The following is a 21,878-nucleotide window of genomic DNA, read 5'->3' on the forward strand; positions in this document are numbered from 1 at the left end:
CCGAGATATCCATGCACTGTATTACATCATCAGAGAGGTCAGTAATAAAAGCTGCGAGTGATTGGAGATGCGGACGTGTTCTTAGGACCCAAACATCCGAGGCTGGGTCTCCATGGGAGCTGTGTCAGCAGGTCGTGTCTCACAGCAGGGAATTCTGCTCTCCTTTTAGGGGCCATTGTGGTGAACATGTAAGGCTACAGTGTCTTGCCAGGCTTGGGAGGGACCCTTTGCCATCACCTGTTCCCAAGGGAAGATTGTGGTGATGCTGAGGATGTCAGGAGAAGAGCCGGGGACTTTCCTGAAGCCGTCTCGGTTTCACGGGGTGCCCCCAAGCACCACTGAGGATGTAAAGAGCCATCTCTTGTCTTGTAACCAGTTATCACTATTGCTGTCTTTATCCAGGCCCAGCAGCACATCACGACTGATCGCACAGGGAGTCACCGGAGACAGCAAGCCTACATCACTCCAACGATAGCTCAGGCCCCGTACTCTTTCCCGCACAATAGTCCCAGCCACGGTACAGTTCATCCTCACTTGGCCGCGGCTGCCGCTGCTCACCTGCCCACCCAACCCCACCTCTACACATACACCACCCCGGCCGCCCTGGGCTCCACGGGCACCGTCGCACACCTGGTGGCCTCCCAAGGGTCTGCACGGCACGCCGTGCAGCACACCACCTACCCCGCCAGCATCGTTCACCAAGTCCCCGTCAGCATGGGCCCGCGGGTTCTGCCCTCGCCCACCATCCACCCGAGTCAGTACCAGGCTCAGTTTGCCCATCAGACCTATATCAGTGCTTCTCCAGCCTCCACAGTCTACACTGGATACCCACTGAGCCCCACCAAGGTCAACCAGTACCCTTACATCTAAACACTGGAATAAGGAGCGAGAGACGTACCCGCCACGGGGAATGAGGTGGCTGCTTTTGTACTGAAGAACATGACAAATAACAATGCAATGGGAGGCTCGTGGGAAACTTGAACGAAGGAGACTTTCAGGAAGAAACGAGAAAGAGGAAAGAAAGGGGAGAACCAATTCTACACTTTTTATTTAAAAAAAAAAAAAAAAAGAAAATGGAAAAAAAGAACAGAAAAAAATATAAAACCACAAAAAAAAAAAAACAAACCCAACCATTCTGCACCAAACTAGAGAGAGAGAGAAGCAGAAGGACCCTCCAGCGGGTCCTGTGTTTTGAAGAACTTCACCAATAGACTTTTAAAGGTTATTTTCATCCAATAGTGAGCTACATTTAGAAATTTGTTGTCCAGAACACCTAAAATAAAATCCATCAGGCATTTAATCCAGTAGGTGTATGGATTAGGGATTTATCCAGCATTTCAAAGGGTTTTGCCCCATTTTTGGCTGTGGTCTCTGTATCCCAAAGCACTCATGAGGCTTTGGGGTTCTTCTGGAAATAGAAAATGACTAAAGGAGGCTGAGGAAGGAGGAGGAAACGTTGTCTCAGTGCCCTTAAATTCTGACCTAATGCTGATTTGTTTAAACATATGTGGGCAAAACAGGCCACGCTGCGCTGGTCAAGATCAGCAGCAACGGGGTTGTTTTTTCCCTTTCCTCAAACACACTGGATAAATCCCTGAGAAATTCTGTTCCTAAATGAGATCTCTAATAATGTATGTTGGATTTCAGTTTTGTTTTATTTTGTTTTATTTGAAAGTTTTCCTTTTAATCCCTAGCCGTTTTAGTATAGGAGGAGACATTTTAGCTGCCCCCGGTAGAATGTAGCACTCTACAGGTCATACACCCTTTTTACTCTTTTGTGTTGAACTTCAACGATACCAATAGATTATTCCTCAATGTGATTGCACAAAGAAAAGTGATATAACATAGGCATGTAAGAAATGTGATTGTCCAGGTATGTATGTACGTGTGTGCGTGTGTGTGTGTGCAGATGCTGCCTTCTCTCTGTGGTGTGTTCCTCGGCACAGCCATTACAGCTGTCACAGTCTTAGTTTTACATCATTCCCTCGTAGTGCCTTACCGAACTACAGATGCGGTTTAAGGGTTTACTTCCACTGGTACTCCTAGAAACTGACTGAGGCTAGTCGGAATTTAATCTCAGCTCTTTTTCTTTTTGGGTTGTTATTGCTGATTTTCTTCTTCTGATGGTGGTGTTTTCTTTTCCCACGTCGTCGATCTTAGCTCACTTGGCATGGTGTTGGGGAGGCTCATTGGGGCTGGAAGCGTGTGAATCAGGATGTTTCCTCTAGCACTGGATGGGCTGGAAGGGACCAGGTTGTTGTGAGACCCAGCATGCTTCCCAGGGGGTCAGAAGGTGTGTTTGCGGATTGGCCTCTTTCTTCCTGTTGGAAGAACAGCTTTTCTCCCCTAAAACTGAATCCTTATGCTTGCTGATGGTAAAGTAGAAGGACAGAGTCCTCCCAAATTGTCAGATTGACCTAGTGTTCGAAATGGGAGCAACACCCTAGTCCTTGGGAGGGGACAACAGCAGCTGTTATCAACAGCTCTCACTGTATCTGTCAATGGGAGGGGATCAGGAATGGGCTAAGTTGGGGTACCAAAGCAAGCATGGCAAAATCCAGTTGAGGGATTCAAACTCAGGTTTCATAAATGATAGAGCATTGAGAGTCATGGGGCCTTACCCACTGTAACACAGTTGTGGCAGAATGCATTTCCCTTCCTCCCCCTAAACTTGCTCTGGAAGATTTCCCGCAGTTGGTTGTCCCTAAAGCTGGGATCACATTGTAGTGTGGGTTCTCCACGCCGAGGAGCAAGGGGCAAGGGAAGTTTTGCTGGTAACAGCAGTTGCACTGCTGTATCGGGATCTAGAAGTGTCTCGGGAGTACCCTTGTATACGGAAGGGTTTGGGAGGAAGGAGAGAAGAGAGTTTGATAGAAAGTTTCTGTGAAAGCTGAAGTCTACGTGGCTGCTCAGTTCCACTTCTCGTTTCCCGGTAACTAGAGCATGAAGTATTTAAGTGTTTCACAAGATGCAGGCTCATCGTCGTGGTGGCAAGGGATGGGTTCCCTGGCAGCATTAGGGAAGGAGGTTCTTTCAAGAAGGGAAGCTGACAGAAAGATGAGCGCAAATGCATTGTCTTGTGGTGAGTGCTTGGCTGGCCTGGTAAAGGGGATCCTGCTACGCACAGATGGGGTAACAAGACTGTTGCCTTCTGGCAAACCACCAAGTAACCTCCCTGGTTGCCAGCTCTGATTCCTGGGCTGTCCTTACACAGTTTTCTTTTCCTGCCTGTCCTTCATTCCAGCTCAATATACTGTAGGTGAGGATGCGATCTCCCAGCAGTCTGTGCACCTTACGCCTTCCGTTGGAAATACAACGCATCCCCTTTCATCTGGGGCAGAAAAATAATTCCCCGTTCTCTTTCTGAAATTCTGTTGCATTCCTCTCCTGTCCCACCGGTTCAGGAATGAGAGTGTCATGCTGCTTGTGTCATGAAAAGGAAAGATAATGTTATTTTATTGTATGGTTGTTACAATTATTGTTATTATTTTATTGTTATTATATTTTACTCTGGGTTTTAATTGCACATGCATTCCTTAATCTTTGTGTTAATTCTTTCTTAGTATTGTTATTGTTGTTAATTTTGTGTCCCTTCATTGGTGGCATCAGAAGGGTTGCTGTGTTTGTGAACACAGCAGGAGAAAGGGGAAGCAAGGTTGTCCTGAGAATGAAATGGCAGGGGGAGCGTGCGGCTCTGTGAGACAGCATGGAGGGGCAGGAGGTGTCCTCCACTCCCCATCTGCATTTCAGAAGTCCAGGAAGATTCATTCAGAGGCCAAAACCGAACAGCAGCTAACAACTGTCTGTCAAGGGAGCTGGATTAAAGGCAGGTGGGGGGCCTTAGGATCTAGCTCAAGATCACTTTGTTTGATTGGATACTTCTATGAGATCAAGACCCTATGTGCTCCAGGCCATGATCAGGTGGCCTTAACAATTAACTCGAGGCCACGCTAGGTGTTAAGATTGGGTTTTCCCTTAGGCCAAGGCAGATAGATAGTTCCCCAGAAGTAGAACTAGCAGAAGAACCACTGTGAAGGAGGGCAGGTGGCTCCCAGTCCCATCACTGGATGAACAACACTGGTGTGCACAGGATGTTTTTGCTGGGTAAAACAGGCTGCAGAGAGCAGGTTCCTCGCCTCTCCTTCTCTCTGAGCATTAGTGAGGTGTTCACGGATGCTTGGTTGGCGTATTTTTCCCCTGATGTAGATTTTTTCTTCGTTTATAATTATTTGTTTCAAATTTTATTATTAAGCTATTCTAGTCTCTAGAATGTAGGTATTTATGTTTTCAATTTGCTCTGTTAGAATGGGGGAAAGCAGTGACTGAATTTAAACTCCTTAAAAAATGATAGGACTTCAGCAGAGACTTAATCATGCACCCGAGTGCTTTGCTAAAGAATAGACTTAAACCCTTTGAGTTAATTACTTGTTTATGTGCTTCTCTGGCTTAGGACTGTTGAAGCATGGAAGGCTGTAATCTCAGTCGCAATCACATTTTAGTTGTATTAATGATGTTTTCCCTGTGTACCTATCTGGTCTGCTCTCCCACTTCGGCTTGAATCTGATTCCAGGGGTGTTGAACAGGGCAGTGTGGCACACGTGGGCAGCAGAAGCAATGCTTGTCAGAGAAGGTGGCCTGTTACATTGCTCTCACTGGAGTCTCTGACCTGCCAACTGTAGGGGTGGGAGAATTGTGGTGAAGGGACACTGGTGGCAAGGGATGAGTAGCATGACCATTGAATTGCTATGGTGTTGCAACACTGAGAGTTACGTTTTCTGGTGGAATTCAGCAACACCTCCTCCCTCACACCCATGCAAAGGCATAGGATGGAAAAGTGTGGCACTGGTAGGCACAGGACAAACCTGATTGCATTAGCAGAGGAAACAAATGCTTTGCATGCTATCAGTGCCACATGCATAATAACAGCCAGCTTGTTTTGCTTGCGGAGTCCTCTGGGGAGTAAACAGGTCTGGTGTGTTTGGGTTGGGTTGGTGCTCTTTGTGTGCCTGGAATGAACTGCATGGAAACTCGAGAGAGAGGGGGCGAACGTTTAGATGCTGGAAGTGTTAAGGATGGCTAGTGGCTGGCACTATGGAAAGGCAGTCCCTTTCCACATTGTCTCATCCTGCTTTCTCTGTGTGTGGGAAACAGAAAAAAGCACAGACGTTGCCTCTCCTTGGGGGTGGATGTTCAGATTACTGCTGTGAAACTAGAACATGGAAAGGAGTGGAGAAGAAAATTGACCTGAGCAGAATGGGAGACCCAAACAGAAGCACTTCCCACTGCAGACGGGGTCAAATCCAGTCATTTGAGAGAGCAAATGCAATCACATCTTCCTCAGCAGGGTTGTGCTTGCTTGCACTAACAAATCAGGCCTCATCAGATCTCTTTCTCTCTCTAGCAATTTTGTCATAATACCCGAAGCATTCCAAGAAAAGGACACTTCTCTCTGACATGCTTCCTTTTTTATACTTTCAAGGGATTATATCTTGCAATTTGGTTTGAAGGAAATTACCTTGGCAAACTTGAAGGGCGATAAACCCAGCTTTTTCGTTAACCAAAGAAAATTTTTTTAAAGAGAGACAGTAGAGACCCCCAGCCAGTACAGAAACCAAACCAAGCCACAGCAGCCAGGCAGCAGCGATGAGCTGTGGAATTGCCTCTTTTGTCTTCTTTTCCTTTTTCTCTCTCAAGTTTCTGTTGTTATCTCAAGTAGCTAGCTTGATAAGCAGAGAAATTCACACTAAATATTGCTGCTATCCTAAACTTTAGGGGATGTAAAAAACTTTATTCTTCTCTCATTATCATTCACCTTAATTAAGATGTGTCAATGGCAACAGTATGGCGTTGAAATTGGGAGGGAATAAGTCTCTAATTGATCTGCATGCTTCTGTAGCATTTGCTCTGGATTTAGGACGCTGGTTTTGCTCCGTGGGTCAGACCCCAAAGAGTGCTGCAGTGTGAGGCCTCTGCAGGGCTATGCACAGGTGCTGGATGGAGCAGTGTGTTTTTCCACAGCTTGGCAGTCAGCCCATTGGAGAGGCCTGCTGGATGCAGGATACCTGTACACAGGGTGCGTGTAACTTATCTTAGCCCAGGGTGGGGAAAATATGGGATGGGGAGGCTTTCCCCTTCCTGCTGATGTAGCCATTCCTGTTCTATTGGAATATGTGTTTCCAGTGCTTGATACCTGCCCTGTCACCCCCTTGTCCTCAGATCTTCCTAGTGCTCTAACAAGGTGCCCCAAGGTCCCTACTCACCTCCTGTGGTCTGCAACCATGTGTGCAAGTTGTCCTGCTTGTCCCATGTGCGTGGAGGTGGATCCGTGCCTCTGGGCTCCCCACACCACAGCACTGAAGAGGAGGAGGAGGAATGAGAGGAGGAGGAGGAGAATTCCACACAAGAGCAGAACAGGCCACAGCTGCATGCCTGGGCTCTGGTCATGCAGTGGTGCTCAGAGCCAGCGTGCCGGCCCTGTGGCAAACAATGCTGGAGCTGCTGTGGGAGGCACCATGTTGTCCAGCTGGGCCTCGTGGTGCAGCAGACCTTGGCAGGCCGCTGAGGCCAACCCAGGTGCTGTGCAAGCCAGAGCTGCCAGCCTGGGGCCCAGTGCTGGAGGTGGCTTCTTCCCAGAGTGGCTGCTATCCCATAGGAGCTGTGGGCACGTGTGGCAGCGTGCAGGGTGAGGGCTGTGGCAGCCATGCTGGGCCAGGTGTGGTCATTGGAAGGATGCATGTCAGAGCATTTACAGCGTCAGGAGTAAGATCCGAAGCGCGAATGAGCTTGGTTCCTCAAGAGTCTTACAAAGCATACTCGGAAGGTTGGCTTCTGCATTTCTAGTTTGAAACTCCTGTTTCTCATTTACGGGTTAGCTTTGTCCTTCCAGTTTTAGCAGTGCTGCTATAACAAACTGTTTGTGTGTGTTTGAGGATAAAGGGGTTTTTTTGTTTGTTTTTAATCTTTTGCTTATCATAGTTAATCTAAGAAAGGCAATACTAAAGGTATATTTTTTTTCCAAAAATGATATTTTTTACTGCACTGATAAATATTGTGACATCTCTGTTCTTAACTCTTCTGCTGTGAGGGGAACCGTGTGCAGACTCACACAGACCTGTAAATACTTGCGTGTACTTCTGACAGCCAGGGATTCTTTTTTCTTTTTTTTTTTTTTTCCTTTTCTTTTTTTTTTCCTTTTCTTTCTTTTTTTCTTTCTTTCTTTGGAGCAAGGTTTCTTCTTTGAAACAGAAAGCAATGGGGCAACAATGCTCAGAGCAAAGCAAAGCGTAACCGACTTTGAGAACACAGTCAAGGAGTTTTCGAAGTGCTGGCGCAGAGTTAACGTTTAATGCTGACGTATTTGATTTGATTTTTTTCCAGCAAATTGTTTGGAAAGGAATAAGACAGAAAAGCTTTGGTCTGGAGTTCTGATCAGAAGTGTTATCCGTCTCTTTCATGGCACCTCCCAGTTCTATTTTCGTTGCTGTTCTTCCTTTCTTTTTTCCAAACTGGCTCGCTGCAGGCTCACTGCCCTGGGCTCTCGGTCAGCCGGCGGCTGCGGTGCTCAGGGACCACCGGCCCCTTTGGAAGCAAACCCACTGGCCAGGACCCCGGGTGCTGGCCCAGCAGAGCGCGGGGTACCCTCGGGTTTTTTACAGAAGGATTTAGATACACTTATATTACGCAAACTGTGACCTAATGGCAATAATTACCTCAAATGTGGGCATTCATCCTGGTTTTAGCCTTTCTGAAAACATGTAGCCAGCTTGAACTTCGATTCAAAGACTCTAAACTCTGTATGGGCGGAATAGCGATAAATGCCCACCCTGGTCATTGTTGCTTGAGTGGATTCTGACGACAGTGAATCTTTAAAGAGAGAGAGTTAAACCAAGGAATAGATTACTCTTTTATGTATTTTAATCAATTGTGATGTTAAATGCACATGTAAGTATGTATGTTTATAGCTACTGTAAAATGCTTTGGCCTTCTAGAAGATATTTAATGAGTCACATTTTAAACAGATATGAACTGAATAATAGACTGTGGCTACTTAAACAGTTTTCTGGCTACATTTTATAGTTATTACAGTGTTTTATAGTTTACATTTAAACTGGTACTTTTTAAGGGAAATCTTGTGTTTGTAAATGACACCTTCAAAAACTCAATACAGCTGCCTCTTTTTAATTTTGCCCTTTAAAAATGGAAAAGTACAAGTGTGTCTTTAATATGTATATTCTGTTTTGAGATATAACATAGTGTTGGAAAGTCAGTCCAGAGATCAAGTAATCCACTGTATTCCAAAGTCTGGTTGAGAAAACACTCCACCCACAATGCAGATTTAGCATGTGTAGTCCAACAGATAAGCTGTGTTCGTGCTTGTTTAGATTACGTGCTTTACCGAACTCCTTGGGTTGAAGCAGGGAGCACAGTACTCCCAAAGTCACCGTTCTTTGTAGGATCCTCATCTCGATGAAGATACCCATGTAAGGAGAATGAAGGATATTCAAAGGAAGGATCGTATTGTACTGTTGGTCGATCATTAGCCAAATAATTAATTCCTGAGTTAGCGATTTCCTGTTTTACTTTGGTTTTGTGTGTGTGTGCGCGTGTGTGTGTTTGGTGTGTGACAGCCACTCAGAGGCAATGCTGTAATTTGGCTTTTGTCTGTTCACCCCATTGTTACAAGCAGTGCTTACCCCCACAGAGACATGTTGAACCAGTAAACGAAATACAAAGTTCATCGACCATCCCCTTGTCAGCTTTGTTTTCTTAGGCAACGTCAGTTCCCATCAGCACTGTCTCACTTAGTTGTCTGGCTTGGTCTTTTGTGTTCTGCCACTTGAGTAACCAATGAAAATGTATAAATGTCTGCTGGGCAAAATGGTACCGCGTGCCCTCTTCCTCAACCACCGCGTACAGTTGCCCTCGGCACTTGCCTGGCCTCTTCTTCTTGGAGTCAGACCCGCAAGCACCAGCACACTCGAGTGGAGGAGGCAGAGTCCCGTTGAATACTTTGGCTTGCAGCTTGTCAGGCAAGAAGGGGTTTCCGCCACTGGCAACACACATCCCATAGAATCTGCTGGTTACACGTAGTGCTGCTGCCCTCAGAAAGGAAGTAACAGGCTTCTGCAGTGCTTCCACGTCGCATGGTTACATACAACACTTCTGGATCTCTTTCCCCCTTTTTATTCCTTCTGTGTTTGATTCTGTATTTTATTTAATTTCATTTCTGTTCTGTATTCTTCTCAAAATGAGACTTCCACGGATATCCCAGGGCACAACCATTTCAGGTATAAAAAAAGGATCCCATCCCATGTTTCACCAACTGAGAAACCAAGGCTTTTTGGGTACCGACTCTACTTGGGCAGAACCAGAATGTAGCCTGTGTCTTTTATACCAAATCCAATTTCTGAAAGGAGCGGAAGTGTAACTAATAGCTTTATTAAAGGAGCGAGCGAGAGAGAGAGAGTGAGAGAGGGAACGAGATGGAGACAAGAGAGAGGGGCATCTGGGAAGTGGTGGAGGCTAGACTCCGGGTAGTTAAGAGCCAACCAATGGGTGAAACTTTTTTTTTCCAAATGGTAAAATCCTTCTAAAACCAGGAGTGGGGGAGTGGAGGGAGCGTTTTGAACCTTCTGACTGCTCACAGGGCCAGTGCTCTCTGGATGGGAAGTGGAAGTTTATGAACACTGCACCGAAATTAATAATGGGGAAGAGAGGGGAGGAAAAGCTGTGAAGTACGGTCACCGCTGCAAGGGGAGGGATGCCCCTGCCCGGCTCTGCATCTCCAATGGTTCTTTCTCTACAGCATCATCTCAGCCCAGATACCCCACAAAAGCCCTGAGCCGTTGTGTTCCTTCACTGTACGGTTTCTGTAATAAGAGTGTTAATCCATGTTAATCTTTGTGAAAATTATCGTGTGCGACAGTATTTTCTTGTGTACTGCTTTTTTCCTATGTGAATTGTCCCTTTATTTTTTTTCTTTGTACTTCTTATTCCTTTTTTTTGTTTGTTTTGGTTTTTTTTTGTCTTTTTTTCTTCTTCTTTTTTTCTTTTGGTAAATGCGTCTTCTTTTAAAGAAAAAAAAAATCAAAAAAAAAAATCAAAAAAAACTGATGTGTTGTAGACCTCTATGTAACCTATTCCTTAGTCTCATATTATAGGTATGTTATAAGAATGGATATTTTACTTGGCTTTAGAATGTTTTACAAGAAAACTAATTCTTAACCAATCAAGTTCTTGCTACTAAAAAGAAAAGAAAATGCTTGTGTTTTTCATCATGACGTTGTGTGCTTCTAATTAATAATCATTTTCGTTGTAGAAAAATGGAGTGAATTTATATTAGTCTTGGAAACTAATAATAGCATTGTAAATTTATGAGATGATTTTAACAGAAAATACATTATAGAAGAATATAGTTATTTTAACTGTAATATTACTAACTGTAGGGTGAGAAAGGAGGTCCCGTTGTGGTGAACTATGTTATAGCTTGTTATTCACGGTTTCTTTTTGATCATTTTTTCGGTCTCTGAGGTGAAACGAGTTATTAATCAGAATTTGTAAACTCACATATGCATATTGTATATGTGTAGAAATGTAATCACACTTTGTCTTGGAATTACATTAAACTGTTTTAAGTCACTGCAAGGTTTGTGTGTCTGCGTGTCTTACCGCTAGGTAAGTTTGGGCCGAACGTTTGGTTACGCAGTTCCTTCTTTTAATCTTCCACATCTGTTTGAAAACCATCATTAACTACCATTAATAACAAGTTAGTAGTTACCCCTCAGGGGTGACACTGATGTGTCAGACCACATTTTTTCCCAGAGCAGGAGAGCATCCACGTTGAGCTGCTGGCTCTGAGGTCCGTGGAGCCTACAGGGTTGAGGCTTCACACCCGTTGGTGCTCCCTCCCTGGCACTCTGCTGCAGGTGTGGGCAGATAGACAGCAGCCAAGTTCTTCTTTGCATGATGCCTGAGCCCTCGTTGTTTTGTAGAGCTTGTGTATAAAACTGTAAAAAATGTTTTTTGCTCCACCATCCAAGGCAGACAAAGTTATTTCTGACTGTTTTTTCCCAGAAGAAGAAAAACTTCTGCAGTTTGAGCAGGGCTGCTTCCAATGGAGCCTCAGATGACTCTCAAGAAGGGAGTGAGGATTTCAGCCAGCAGAAGGAAGCACGATAACAGCCTAGGAGCATCAGACCCCACCAGTGCCCCAGCTCTGACATCCAGGCTTTTCGAGTTCTGCAGGTACAGTCATTTCCTGGGTTTCAATTTGTGTCATTTACCCACACATCCACTTACAAACACTCCTGTGTTCATTAAATCTAAGCTTGCTAGCAATTTTACTGAAACCCACTTATGATTTACTGATTAGCAGTAGGCAGGACTACCCAATCTCCTGCCATGAGCACAACTAGCCCCAGGGAGCCCACCCCATGTCAAAGCATCTCCCACAGCTACAGGGCTGAGTGTGAGATCCCTCCCTCTGAGCCATCCCTGAGCTGCCCCTGGGGCTGGGTGGGAGGTGGCTCCCACCCAGAGCCGTGGACTTTCTGGGGCTACAGGAATGCCCATGGAGGTGGTGGAGTCACCATCCCTGGACATTTTCCAGAGCCGTGTGAATGTGGCACTGAGGAACATGATCAGTGGGTGTGATAGGGATGGGATGGTGGTTGGACTGGATGATCTTAGTGATCTCTTCCAACCTTAATGATTCGATGATTCTATGAATGTGGGCACCTAGGGAGCAGCATGATTCAGCTGGTGTAAATGAGCAGCACCAAGTCTGGGTCCCACCAACTCTTCCTGAGCCAGAAGGAGTTTGTCCTGCTGCTCTGAGATAGCTCACCTAAGCAAAACTGCTTCTTCCAAGGTGATGATGGCTCTTACTTAAAATGGAGATGGTCGCAGGCACAGAGACGCGGCACCTGAAATTTGGCACCTCGGTTTTTATTTATAGTTATCAGCAGAACTTCTCTGGCTTCCAGCACTGCTCAGCCCTCCTGGTTGCCATTCACTCCGAATGAGACAGGAAAAGAGGACAAGGAGGTGAGCAGTGCTGCTCGGTGAGCCTCGGGGTATTGCCCTTCAGCCCCTTTTCCCCAGACATAGAGCTCCTCTGGTTCCAGGTCTCCTCACCTCACTTTCCCCTCTCAACGCACCCCTACGGATGTCACTGCCCTCCCCCTGCGTGGCCCCACTTGCTCACCTCCACGCTCCCTCCTTTATTTTCTCTCCGTAAGGCTTTGACGCCGGCATGTGTGTGCATAACTGAACGGTGTGTGTAGGGAAGGGTGACCACGGCCGTTGCGCGCTGTACATCCCGAGCACCGCTGCGGCCGCCAGAGGGCACTCGCTCACCGCTGCGCCTCCGCACGGCACGGCACGGTTCGGCCCTGCTTGGCTCGGCTCCCCCAGGTGAACCTACCGCACGTAGCGTCATGACCAGGGCTTACGAAACCCTGCTGTGTAACGGCAGGGAAGTTGCATCGTCAAGTTGGTCGAGGCCGAGGTGTTGTGCCCGGAGTTCTGCATCCCGGCTTGGTGCTCGATGATGGATTGAGAGCTGAGGATGGGAGAATATTCACATTTATCGCTGTGAAAGAAGGCTTGGTTGAGATAAGGAGACCTCAATAAGTAAAGAACCATAAGGGATATGACAAGAGGGAATGGTTTTAAACTAGAAGAGGGGAGATTTAGGTTAGATGTTAGGTAGAAATTGTTTACTCAGAGAGCAGTGAGGCACTGGCACAGCTGCACAGAGAAACTGTGGTGCCCCATCCCTGGCAGCACCCAAGGCCAGGTTCGATGAGGCCCTGGGCTGCCTGAGCTGCTGGGTGGCAGCCCTGCCCATGGCAGGGGGTTGGAATCGGGTGGGCTTTAAGATCATCTCAACCCAAGCCATTCTATGGTTCTATGATTCCATGGCAAGGTGATCTCCTTGCACCAGCAGAGCAGCACCCAGCAGGTCCCTGTGCAATGGTGACTTCACAAAGTTGTACTAACTGTGCTTTCAGCAGTGGTAGCAGAGGAATACAGAGAGCACATGGATATTGGCAGAGACATATTCAAAGATCTCAGTTAAAAAATAAAATAAAATAGTTGGTACTGGCGGTAAAGCAAAAATAAGCAGAACATTCATTCAGCAGCCAAATAAGGACCTCACTGGTGCTTTCCTCTGGAAGAAGTCAAAGATCTTCAGGCACCAAATTCTGATCACAGGACTCACCTTTGGTTGCAGGGAACAGTGCTGTACCTGTGCAGAGGATTTTAAAAAGCTTCAGCTGAGTAGGTACTGGGCATAAATGGCTCCGAGATATCCAGTGTGGGAACCACCAGCTGTGGGATTCCTGACAGATCAATGGAGACACAGAGTGCAGGATCTGGCTGTGAGCAGACATGAAGTCCCTCCATCCATCCCAGTTGCCCTGCTTTGGAACAAAGGCTACAGTCCTCTGGCTTCTTACACCCATTGTTCCCCATTGCCCCTAACTGTGGCTGTGAGGACAAAGCAGTATCATTCCTCAGGAGTCACCTTCCAGATCTACAAGAGACAGCACTTCCATCAAGAGACACTCTAAGGTTTCTGTGTGCAGGCATGGAGAAGCCACTGATTTGTTGTGTACAAAGTGTCTGGTAAGCAATCTCTAAGAAGTGAAGAGTGCACAGTTTACAACACAAGCAATGTTTGGCTCCTATCATTATGTTTTATTGCTCCCAAACCAACCGTGTCATTTATGACCTTGCTTCACTACAAGCAGAGGTTACAGGGAAAGGATCTGTTTTTTAAGAGATGCTAATGGGTTATATGTCTCCTTGCCCCTGACTGCAGGTAGATGGGGTCACATCACAGCACACACCACAGCTTTAAAGCTCAGCTTTCCCTGGCTGCCTTCTTTCTCCCTTTTTCTCTTCCTTCTTTCCTTTATTCTCTCCCATCCTCCTGATTTTACATAAGAGCAGGGTTAGCAATGGTCCTGACAGATCTGTGCTGAGCTCTCTATCACTGAGCCCACCCAACTGCTTGCCTAGGGCACTGCATTTACTCTGAGCTGCATAGCAGTTCTTTATTATGTCCTTGGTCTCCATTTATTAAGGGAGAATCCCCCACAAAGGGCACAGTAAATACTTTTCTGTAGTTACTATATATGATCTTGAATCTGTGGGTTTCCAGGTGAGTAAACACTGACTCGCAGGAAAATCCATTTTAGTTTTCTGGGGAATCCTGCCATCGGAAAATCTGCAGTCAGAAAACTTGGTGGAGCATGTAGGAGTGCTGCTGGCTGCTGAAGCCATGTGTTGTGTGAAGGGGGACAGTAGAGGATGAGGAGACCCTGAAACTCCTCCGAGCAGCAAATGCACTGCTGCTGCCATCCTGCAGAGGAGACCTGTGATCATGCTGAGTATCCCAACAAGGAGCAAAGCAAATGTGATGTGGTTTTTACACCCCCAGGGACATGCAATCATAAACTCTCATCTGATGCTAATTGATGCTAATGAAGATGCTCCAGCAGGCTTTTGAGCAGCCCCTCAGGTAAGGAGAAATCGCATCATGCTATCATGCTGCTGCTAACAACCAGAAGGATGGTGTTACGGGATCATCAGTCGCAGCAGCAGCTCAGCCTTTGGAACAAGGTTTTAGGAGCACTCATCTGCTCACTGCTCAGACAGCCTGGTGTCTCTGTGGGACAGCACAACACAACACAACACACAGTGCTGGTGGTCTGGATGTGCAGACCCTCACTAGACGCTATTGCTCTCCCAGGATGCAGTTTCATGCATGTGGTAGCTCCACAGTGCTCTGTGAGTGAGAACACAGAGGGAGAGAGGAGGAATGGAGCTTGAGTTGAGTGAGCACTTCCCCTGAGCTTCTCAGAGAGGATGTGCTGCTCTGTGGAGATTGGAGCAGAGACAGAGAAAAGAGGGGCCAGGACACAATGAAGGTGATACAAAGAAGAACAAAAGACAATATTAATTTTTCCCAAAAGAATGAGCCCGGTGACTGCAGGCTGGCAACCTTCAGCTCAGTTTCAGGGAAAGTAAAGGAAAGCCTGTGTGGGATTGAGCTGAGAAAGAGTGAAGGGAAAGAATATGATTAATGCCACTGACACAGTTTTATGGTAACTACAAGCAAACTTGTCAAACCTGATTTTCTGCTTTAATATTTGGTTGACAAAGGTAATTGCAGAGTGATAATGTGCATGAAACTCTGTTAGCATGTAAGTAGTGTGCTGCATTTTGATTTTAAAGCTAAACACTGCCATATCAATACTCCCACAAGAGGCCAACTGACAGACCTCCAAGAGCCAGCCAGGAGCCCAAGAGAGACTCAGGGAGATTAGGACTACACATTAGGAAGCTGTTTAATCTATTGATGTAACAATTTAATCTGTGATCTAAGGAGTTGCTATTGATAACAGCAGGGCTGGCAGTGACTAGAAGGACAGGAGACAGTCCTGACAACAGTCATGCAGTGATCAGGCATGCCTGATAGCAAAGGGTTGTTTGGTTTTGAAAAGACAATAGCTGCAAGTGGGAAGTTTTAGCTTCGTGGATGGCGTTGGCAAGTCTGAATTATCCAAGAACTTGGAGGGGATTTGGAGAAATTAATTATTTTGGATTCTGAGGTTGCAGAGGACCTGTCCTGGTCACGGAGGCAAGCAGCAGAGGCTCTCCTGGACACTACACATCCAGGAGCAGAGCTCTCCCAGATCTATTTCACCAGCTAGATGGCTGGCCAGCATTTCTACTCGGAGAAAGACCGCTCTCTTTCTGCAAGCTGATACCTGCTCCCTGCCAGCAGCCTGGCACGGGCAGCAGCTGGGCAGCGTTGCCTGGGTGCGGTTCAGGTCAGATGACAGCATTCATCTCAGGTTCACCTGATTTTTGTTGCTCTCCTTGTTAGGGCTGTTAGTTGCTGTTGCTGTTCTTATCTGAGAATAATGAGTTCTCACATTTGTGTGTCACTGCTGAGGAGAGAAAGCACGGGCTTGTGAGGCAGCCTGCACGGTCAGTCATCTCACATCTATGCCAGCCATGTAGTCTGCTCCTTCCATGTAATCTTCTCCAGGTTGGCTGAGGCCAGCAGTCAAAATACGAATAGATGCTACTGGCATGTTTTTTTTTCCCCTAATGCCTGGACTACATTTGGGCTGTGTGGCCTCCAGGTAAGGTACATTTTGGTACTGTTTTCTAAGCTTGAAAGCAGCCCCCAGGTGACAAATTTCCTTTTCCAGTAGCCTCTGCTCTACACCATAATGGTAGTGTGCTAGCAGCTGATCCAGGAGTCTCGAGAACAATTTCAAAAGTAAAAGATGATTTTCGTCAGTCAAAGAAAGAAAGCTGAAGACAGAAACAAGCAACAAAAAAATTACTTTTACATAAGTTTCACTATAAAGCATTAATGTTTTTATAGCTTCCACTGAACACAGACATACCTGGTCAAGGTCAAGGTCTAAACCCATGTCTCTCGAAATGACTGACTTTTTCTGGCCCCTCCTATCTTTGCTGTTCATGCATTCCTCTTGGTTCATTTGAGGTTTTCAGCAGTTCAGAGCCTTCTGTATTCTTCCTGGACTTAGGAGAAGTTAACACTTGCCTGCCTGAAGGTACATGGGCAGATGTTCCCCACTAAGCTTCTTCAACAGCTTCCTTCAGCAGAAGCAGTGTCGGTATGTCCTCACTGTTTTCCTCCTATTTGCTTCTTTCTAGTGCTCCCCTGGAGAGACAGGTGGGCAGGAAAATAGCCCACAGAAAAACTGAGACATCGCTGAAGTTTGTAGAAACAACTTGTTTTGTCCATCATTTTTCATACGGAGGTTTATCCTACTACTTTCGTCACAACCATCCTAAACTGTCTGCAAGTACCTGCTGCAGAAAAAGTCTCAGGGATTCCACTATCCATGCATGTTCAGAGGTAGCACCTTACAGAAATAGACACGTGGCCCAAAGGCCTGAATCTCCCAGGCTCACAGTGAGTGGTGCCATAGCTCTGTCCCAAGGCCTAGGACCAGGCTCTGGTGGCAGACCCACCAGATGTGCACAGAGTAATTCCACACTGGTGTAAGTACTCCATAACATCTGTGCATCCTCAGAACTGTCTTGTCATGTCACACACATGCACACAAACAATCCCCCCTTGCAGTTGTCACAGAATCATGGAATCATAGAATGGCCTGGGTTGAAAGGGACCACAGTGATCATTGAGTTTCAACCCCCCTGCTATGTGCAGGGTTGCCAACCACCAGACCAGGCTGCCCAGAGCCACATCCAGAGCCTGGTCTTGAATGACTGCAGGGAAGAGGCATCCACAGCATCCTTGGGCAACCTGTTCCAGTGATGTTGTCATGTTTATCTTCCTTGGTGTGCACACTATGTAAACGATTACCCTGATACCATTCCATTATACATTACCAAATTTGAAGAGACTGCCTTTTGAATTGCGCTGGTGAGACACCTTTATGCCCTTCAGTTGGCTGCCCCGATCACAGCTGCCTTTCAGGCCATGAAATCAGCGTGAGTGCCAGAAGCTCTAAATTCTGGAGGTGGGACTCAATGGGCTCTGGGGAGCCACACAGCTCTCCTGCAGTGTGCCCAGAACTACCTGAGCTTAACCTCCTAAAACTCCAAAAGTTTACCTTCAGCTCTGACTTCTTCTGATTTATTTTCTAGTTGTTGCTGTTTGTTTGCTCTCTATTTTCCCTCTACACCATTTTCCATCTTGTTTCATCTTTGTTCCTTTTCCTCACTGTTGCTTGCTTTTTAGCTGCGTGTTACAATAAAGTGTGTTTTTTTTCCAAAGCATTTCTGCATGAGACCCTGCCAGAGCTCGGGCTGTGGTGAAAGGAAAGATAGCAAAAATATATCAAGAGGTGCACTGTTGGGAAATTAAGAAACAAGTACGTCCTGCATGAGCCAAACAATGCGGTGTTTGACTAGCCATGTGCAGCTGAGAGGATCGCTTTCAAAGGGTTCATCCACCTGCAGTGTTTAGGAGGTGAGCTTCAGGCTGAGCTTCCTGCCAAGAGTCCTCCCCACCCTTCCCCTTCTCTCTGCAGGGTGGAGGCAAGGATGCTAGAGCTGGGGGTAGGAGATTGGATGCAATTTTTTTATTGAGAGAAGGAATGACAAAATGGAAAGGGAGGAGAGGGATGGAAAAGATTAATAATTGTTTCCTTGGCAACCAAAAGCCTCACGCAGGAATCCCTGACAGAAATCTTGGAGGAAGCAGGGCGAGGTGATCACCATGGTCCCTGCTGCCTGCAGACTGTTGCGGGCCGAGTTTACACATCCCAGCGTGGTGCTGCATAAAGAGATGGAGTTAGTGCTGAATGCAAACCAGAAGCTGAATAGCTGTAAGAAACCCTCAGGAAGAAGAGAAGCACTATCGCCTCCCTTTTATAAAATGCGGCCTTTTTTATAATGCGGAAGATGAGAAGATCGAACAACTTGGCCAAGATTATTAAAACATCTGCAAAACAAAGGACGGGTGTGCCACCAGCCCCTGCCATCCCTGACACAGAACATACCCTCCCAGCTGAGAGTGAGCCAAAGGTGCACAGGGGATTAGCAGAGAGCAGGCAGAGTGGTGGCTGCACACCGTGCCATTTGCCCAGCACATCTCCCTGCTCTGCGGGTGCTGCTGGCACAGAAGGGTCTCCATCCTGTGCTGTGCTGCAGCAGCAGCATGTCGCCATCAGGGGATTGAAATGTAAGAACTGGGGCAGAGGGATGAATATTAATGAAAGAAAGATTGACTAACTTCATGCTATTAAAAGATTTCTAGTCCCAGAGAGTAGGTGGAGCCTTTTAAAAAATGTATAATGAACTATAATGATGAGATATAACTTTCAGGGCATTAAGAATGTGGATTTCAATCCCTTCTAATTTTCTGTTTATACAATGCTTTGCAAGCATGAAATGGAAATATGCCTTCATTTGAGCGCTTTCCTTTTTTCTTCTCTATGTCTCACACACCATTATTTGTCAGTGCAGCGTTTCACAGCTACGTGTTCTGGTGAGCCACTTGGCAGTGGGCAGCTAGTATTGATTTTTGCTCCAAAAATAGGGCATCAAATGCTTGTCTATGTATAAATGTGTATGTGCTTATATATATAAAAACATGGGTGTTGCCAAGTCATAAAAGACACGTGAAGGTTAAATCAGAATCGTAATTAAGAACCTTGCCAGTTTCGACACAAACTTTTGTGACACCTGTGAGTTCAGTGCATAAGTGCTGGAGAGCACACTGTGCTGTGCCTTGCTGTGAAAGGTACCCCAGACACAACACTGATGCATTACATTACAGAGACTGGAGACCACAGATTTGGGGCAGCAGAATTTCCAGACAGTCATGTGAGAAGGAAGCATTGCAGCATTAAGGCAGCTAGTCCACTTATTGCTGTCTGATCATGGTGTTAAATAATTGCCAAGGCCTGCATCGCTATCACTTGCTTCTCAGAGCAGCTTAATGACAGGAAACTGACCCTGTGAGTGCTTCCCTGCACAAGGGAGCGGGCTGTTACATGTGTCTGATCCTCTGTGAGGAGCTGGCTGCTGTGGCAGTTCTGAGAAAACAAGAATGAAATGTTCCTTAGAGAGCCGATACATTTTTTCCTCTTTGGTGCCTGTGATGGAGTAGGCTGGCATACAGCACATACTGAAATTTATGTTCTTTGAGACTTTTTTCTGGGTTGACACTGTGTGCTCATGAGTGGAATACCGTGTCAGTGATGCATCTTTGTGGCCACGTGTTGCACAGCATGCCAGCCAAAGTGAGGGGGAATAAAACTGCCTTGCTTGCTGATGTATTCCTTACAGGTAACTAGTAATGGGGTGTATATTCTCTTCTGGAGAAGAGAAGGATATGGGGAGCAGTAGTGAAGGTAGTGGCCTTTCAATGTCTACTGAAAGAGAAAGAAGAAAGTGAGAGACTCTTTAGCAGTCTGTTGTGATAGGACAAGGGCAAATAGTCTCAAACTAAAGGAGGGAAGATTTAGATTGCATATAATAGTGAACCACTGGAGCAGGTTGCCCAGAGGAGTGGTGGATGCCCCATCCTAGGAGACAGTCAAGGTCAGGCTGGAGGGGCTCTGAGCACCCTGATGTAGCTGTGAGCATCCCTGTTCATTGCAGGGGAGTTGGACTGGATGGCCTTTAAGGATCCCTTCCAACTGAAACCATTCTATGATTGTTTGATATATGTGCATGCATCTGGATGTGAGACCATAACTAGTACATAAATGATGACACGCAAAGTTAAAACCAGTGAGTTTGTTCTTTGCTGCTCTCTTACTTTATTTATTCCAATCTTGCTTGGCTGGATTTTCTTCCTCTTTCTCTGCTTGACTTTCACCTATTCAAATCCAAACTATCATGTTTTCTGCTGCTTTTCTTTGATGAAGTTCATTTGGAGACCCAAATAATGATATCAGATTAAATGTGTAGTTTTTATAATTTCACTGCTTGGAGAGGCAGCTACTCCTTTAGGGAAAAAAAAAAGAAAGAGAGAAAGAAAAAAAATTGGTGAAAGGTATTTAAGGCAAAGGAAATTAAAAAGGAATTTAATTTTGTTATTTTGATTCATGGGTACCCAAAATGAGGCATGAAACTTGGGATTCATTTCTTTTAACATTATCCATCTGCAGGAAAGGACCTAGTTATTATAGGTATATACCTATACTTTCTTAATAGACAGAGGAGAGAAACAAGCAAGGCCAGAGGCTGATGTCTGACCTATCTTATCATGGAATGTGTAATATATTTTCAATTCGCAACACAGAAATACAGCTCAGAGACTGAGTTTCAAAGAAATGTGTGCACGTAACTCTAGTTTCAAAAGATCTATTAAATTTGTTCAGGATGAGACAAGGAATGCGAGTTCTTTCCAAAGTGGATGTAAGAACGGTTTCATCCTTTCAAAAAAGAGAGGTTTATAGCCAAAATGATGAGCCGCAGGGTGAATATTTCAGAGGAATGGAAACAGAGAGGGACATCCTAGAGTTGGAGACAAGCCTTCTGGGGCTTCAGTGAAGAATACTGACAGTGTGGCATTATCACACATTGTGCCCCCTTCAAGAGAGGTGGTTGGCTGGCTCAACTAATGCATTTACTTGATTTGGGAAAGCGAGCACGTTATCACCAGCTCTTATAGTCACAACATTTTTGCTATTTTTCTTTAAGTCCCAGATCCTGAAATCATGTGATTTGATAAGAAATAGACTTAAAAAGAAAAAAAAAAAAAAAAACCCTGAAATTTGTTTTTCGGATCGTGGACTAAAACTTGAAGATGTGAACTAGAAAGGCTCCAAAAAGGGAAAAGATAAAAAAACAGATATTTGCGATTGGTGCCAGACTTATCATTTCTGAATGCTTAGCCTTGACCACCAAGCTGGCATTAACGTGGTGTTAACAATTTGCATTGCCTGCCTTCCAACACCATAGCTCTTGTATAGATGGAAGGGAAAAAAGGATGTAAATCTGTGCATGCCTTTTCTCTTTTCTTCTCCATCCCCTGTGTATTCACAAAGCCACACTTCACCCCATACAGGCAGCTCAAGAGACATTCAGAGATACAATTATGGTGCAAACATAACTGTGTTATTACCACAATAACACACCAGACCTCTCTAGCTAAAGTATATGTATTGCAGGCCTGTGATGTTAAAACCAGACTTCCTTAGAGTGCCTTTGGTTGCAGACAATAAAAACAACTTGTACTGCAGAAGACCACTGAAAATAACTTTTAAAGAAAGGATCAATTTTAACAATGGTAGCATTTCATCTGATGTGCAGACCTTGGATCGTAATTGAAAGCAAGACAGCCAAGGGAAGCAGTAGGGTTAGGCTATGGGAATTCAGCTGAACAATGTTCTGCATTCAGA

The 21,878-nt window shown here is 45.6% G+C and overlaps 1 protein-coding gene across 6 annotated transcripts in view; it reads left to right on the plus strand.

The window, feature by feature from the left end:
• The window catches only part of HIPK2 (homeodomain interacting protein kinase 2), a 132,749-nt gene extending 122,105 nt beyond the window's left edge, over window positions 1-10,644 (plus strand). For all 6 annotated transcript variants that reach the window (XM_031589768.2, XM_031589769.2, XM_031589766.2 and 3 more), the window contains exon 15: window positions 403-10,644. In XM_031589768.2, the coding sequence (XP_031445628.2) occupies window positions 403-870 (468 nt within the window). In that variant the 3' untranslated portion in view covers window positions 871-10,644. The remainder of the gene's footprint in view (window positions 1-402) is intronic.
• Window positions 10,645-21,878: the final 11,234 nt, after the last annotated feature.

The sequence above is a fragment of the Phasianus colchicus genome, chromosome 1 (genome assembly GCF_987193195.1).
Source record: "Phasianus colchicus chromosome 1, bPhaCol1.hap1.1, whole genome shotgun sequence".
In the NCBI taxonomy this organism is placed as follows: Eukaryota; Metazoa; Chordata; class Aves; order Galliformes; family Phasianidae; genus Phasianus; species Phasianus colchicus.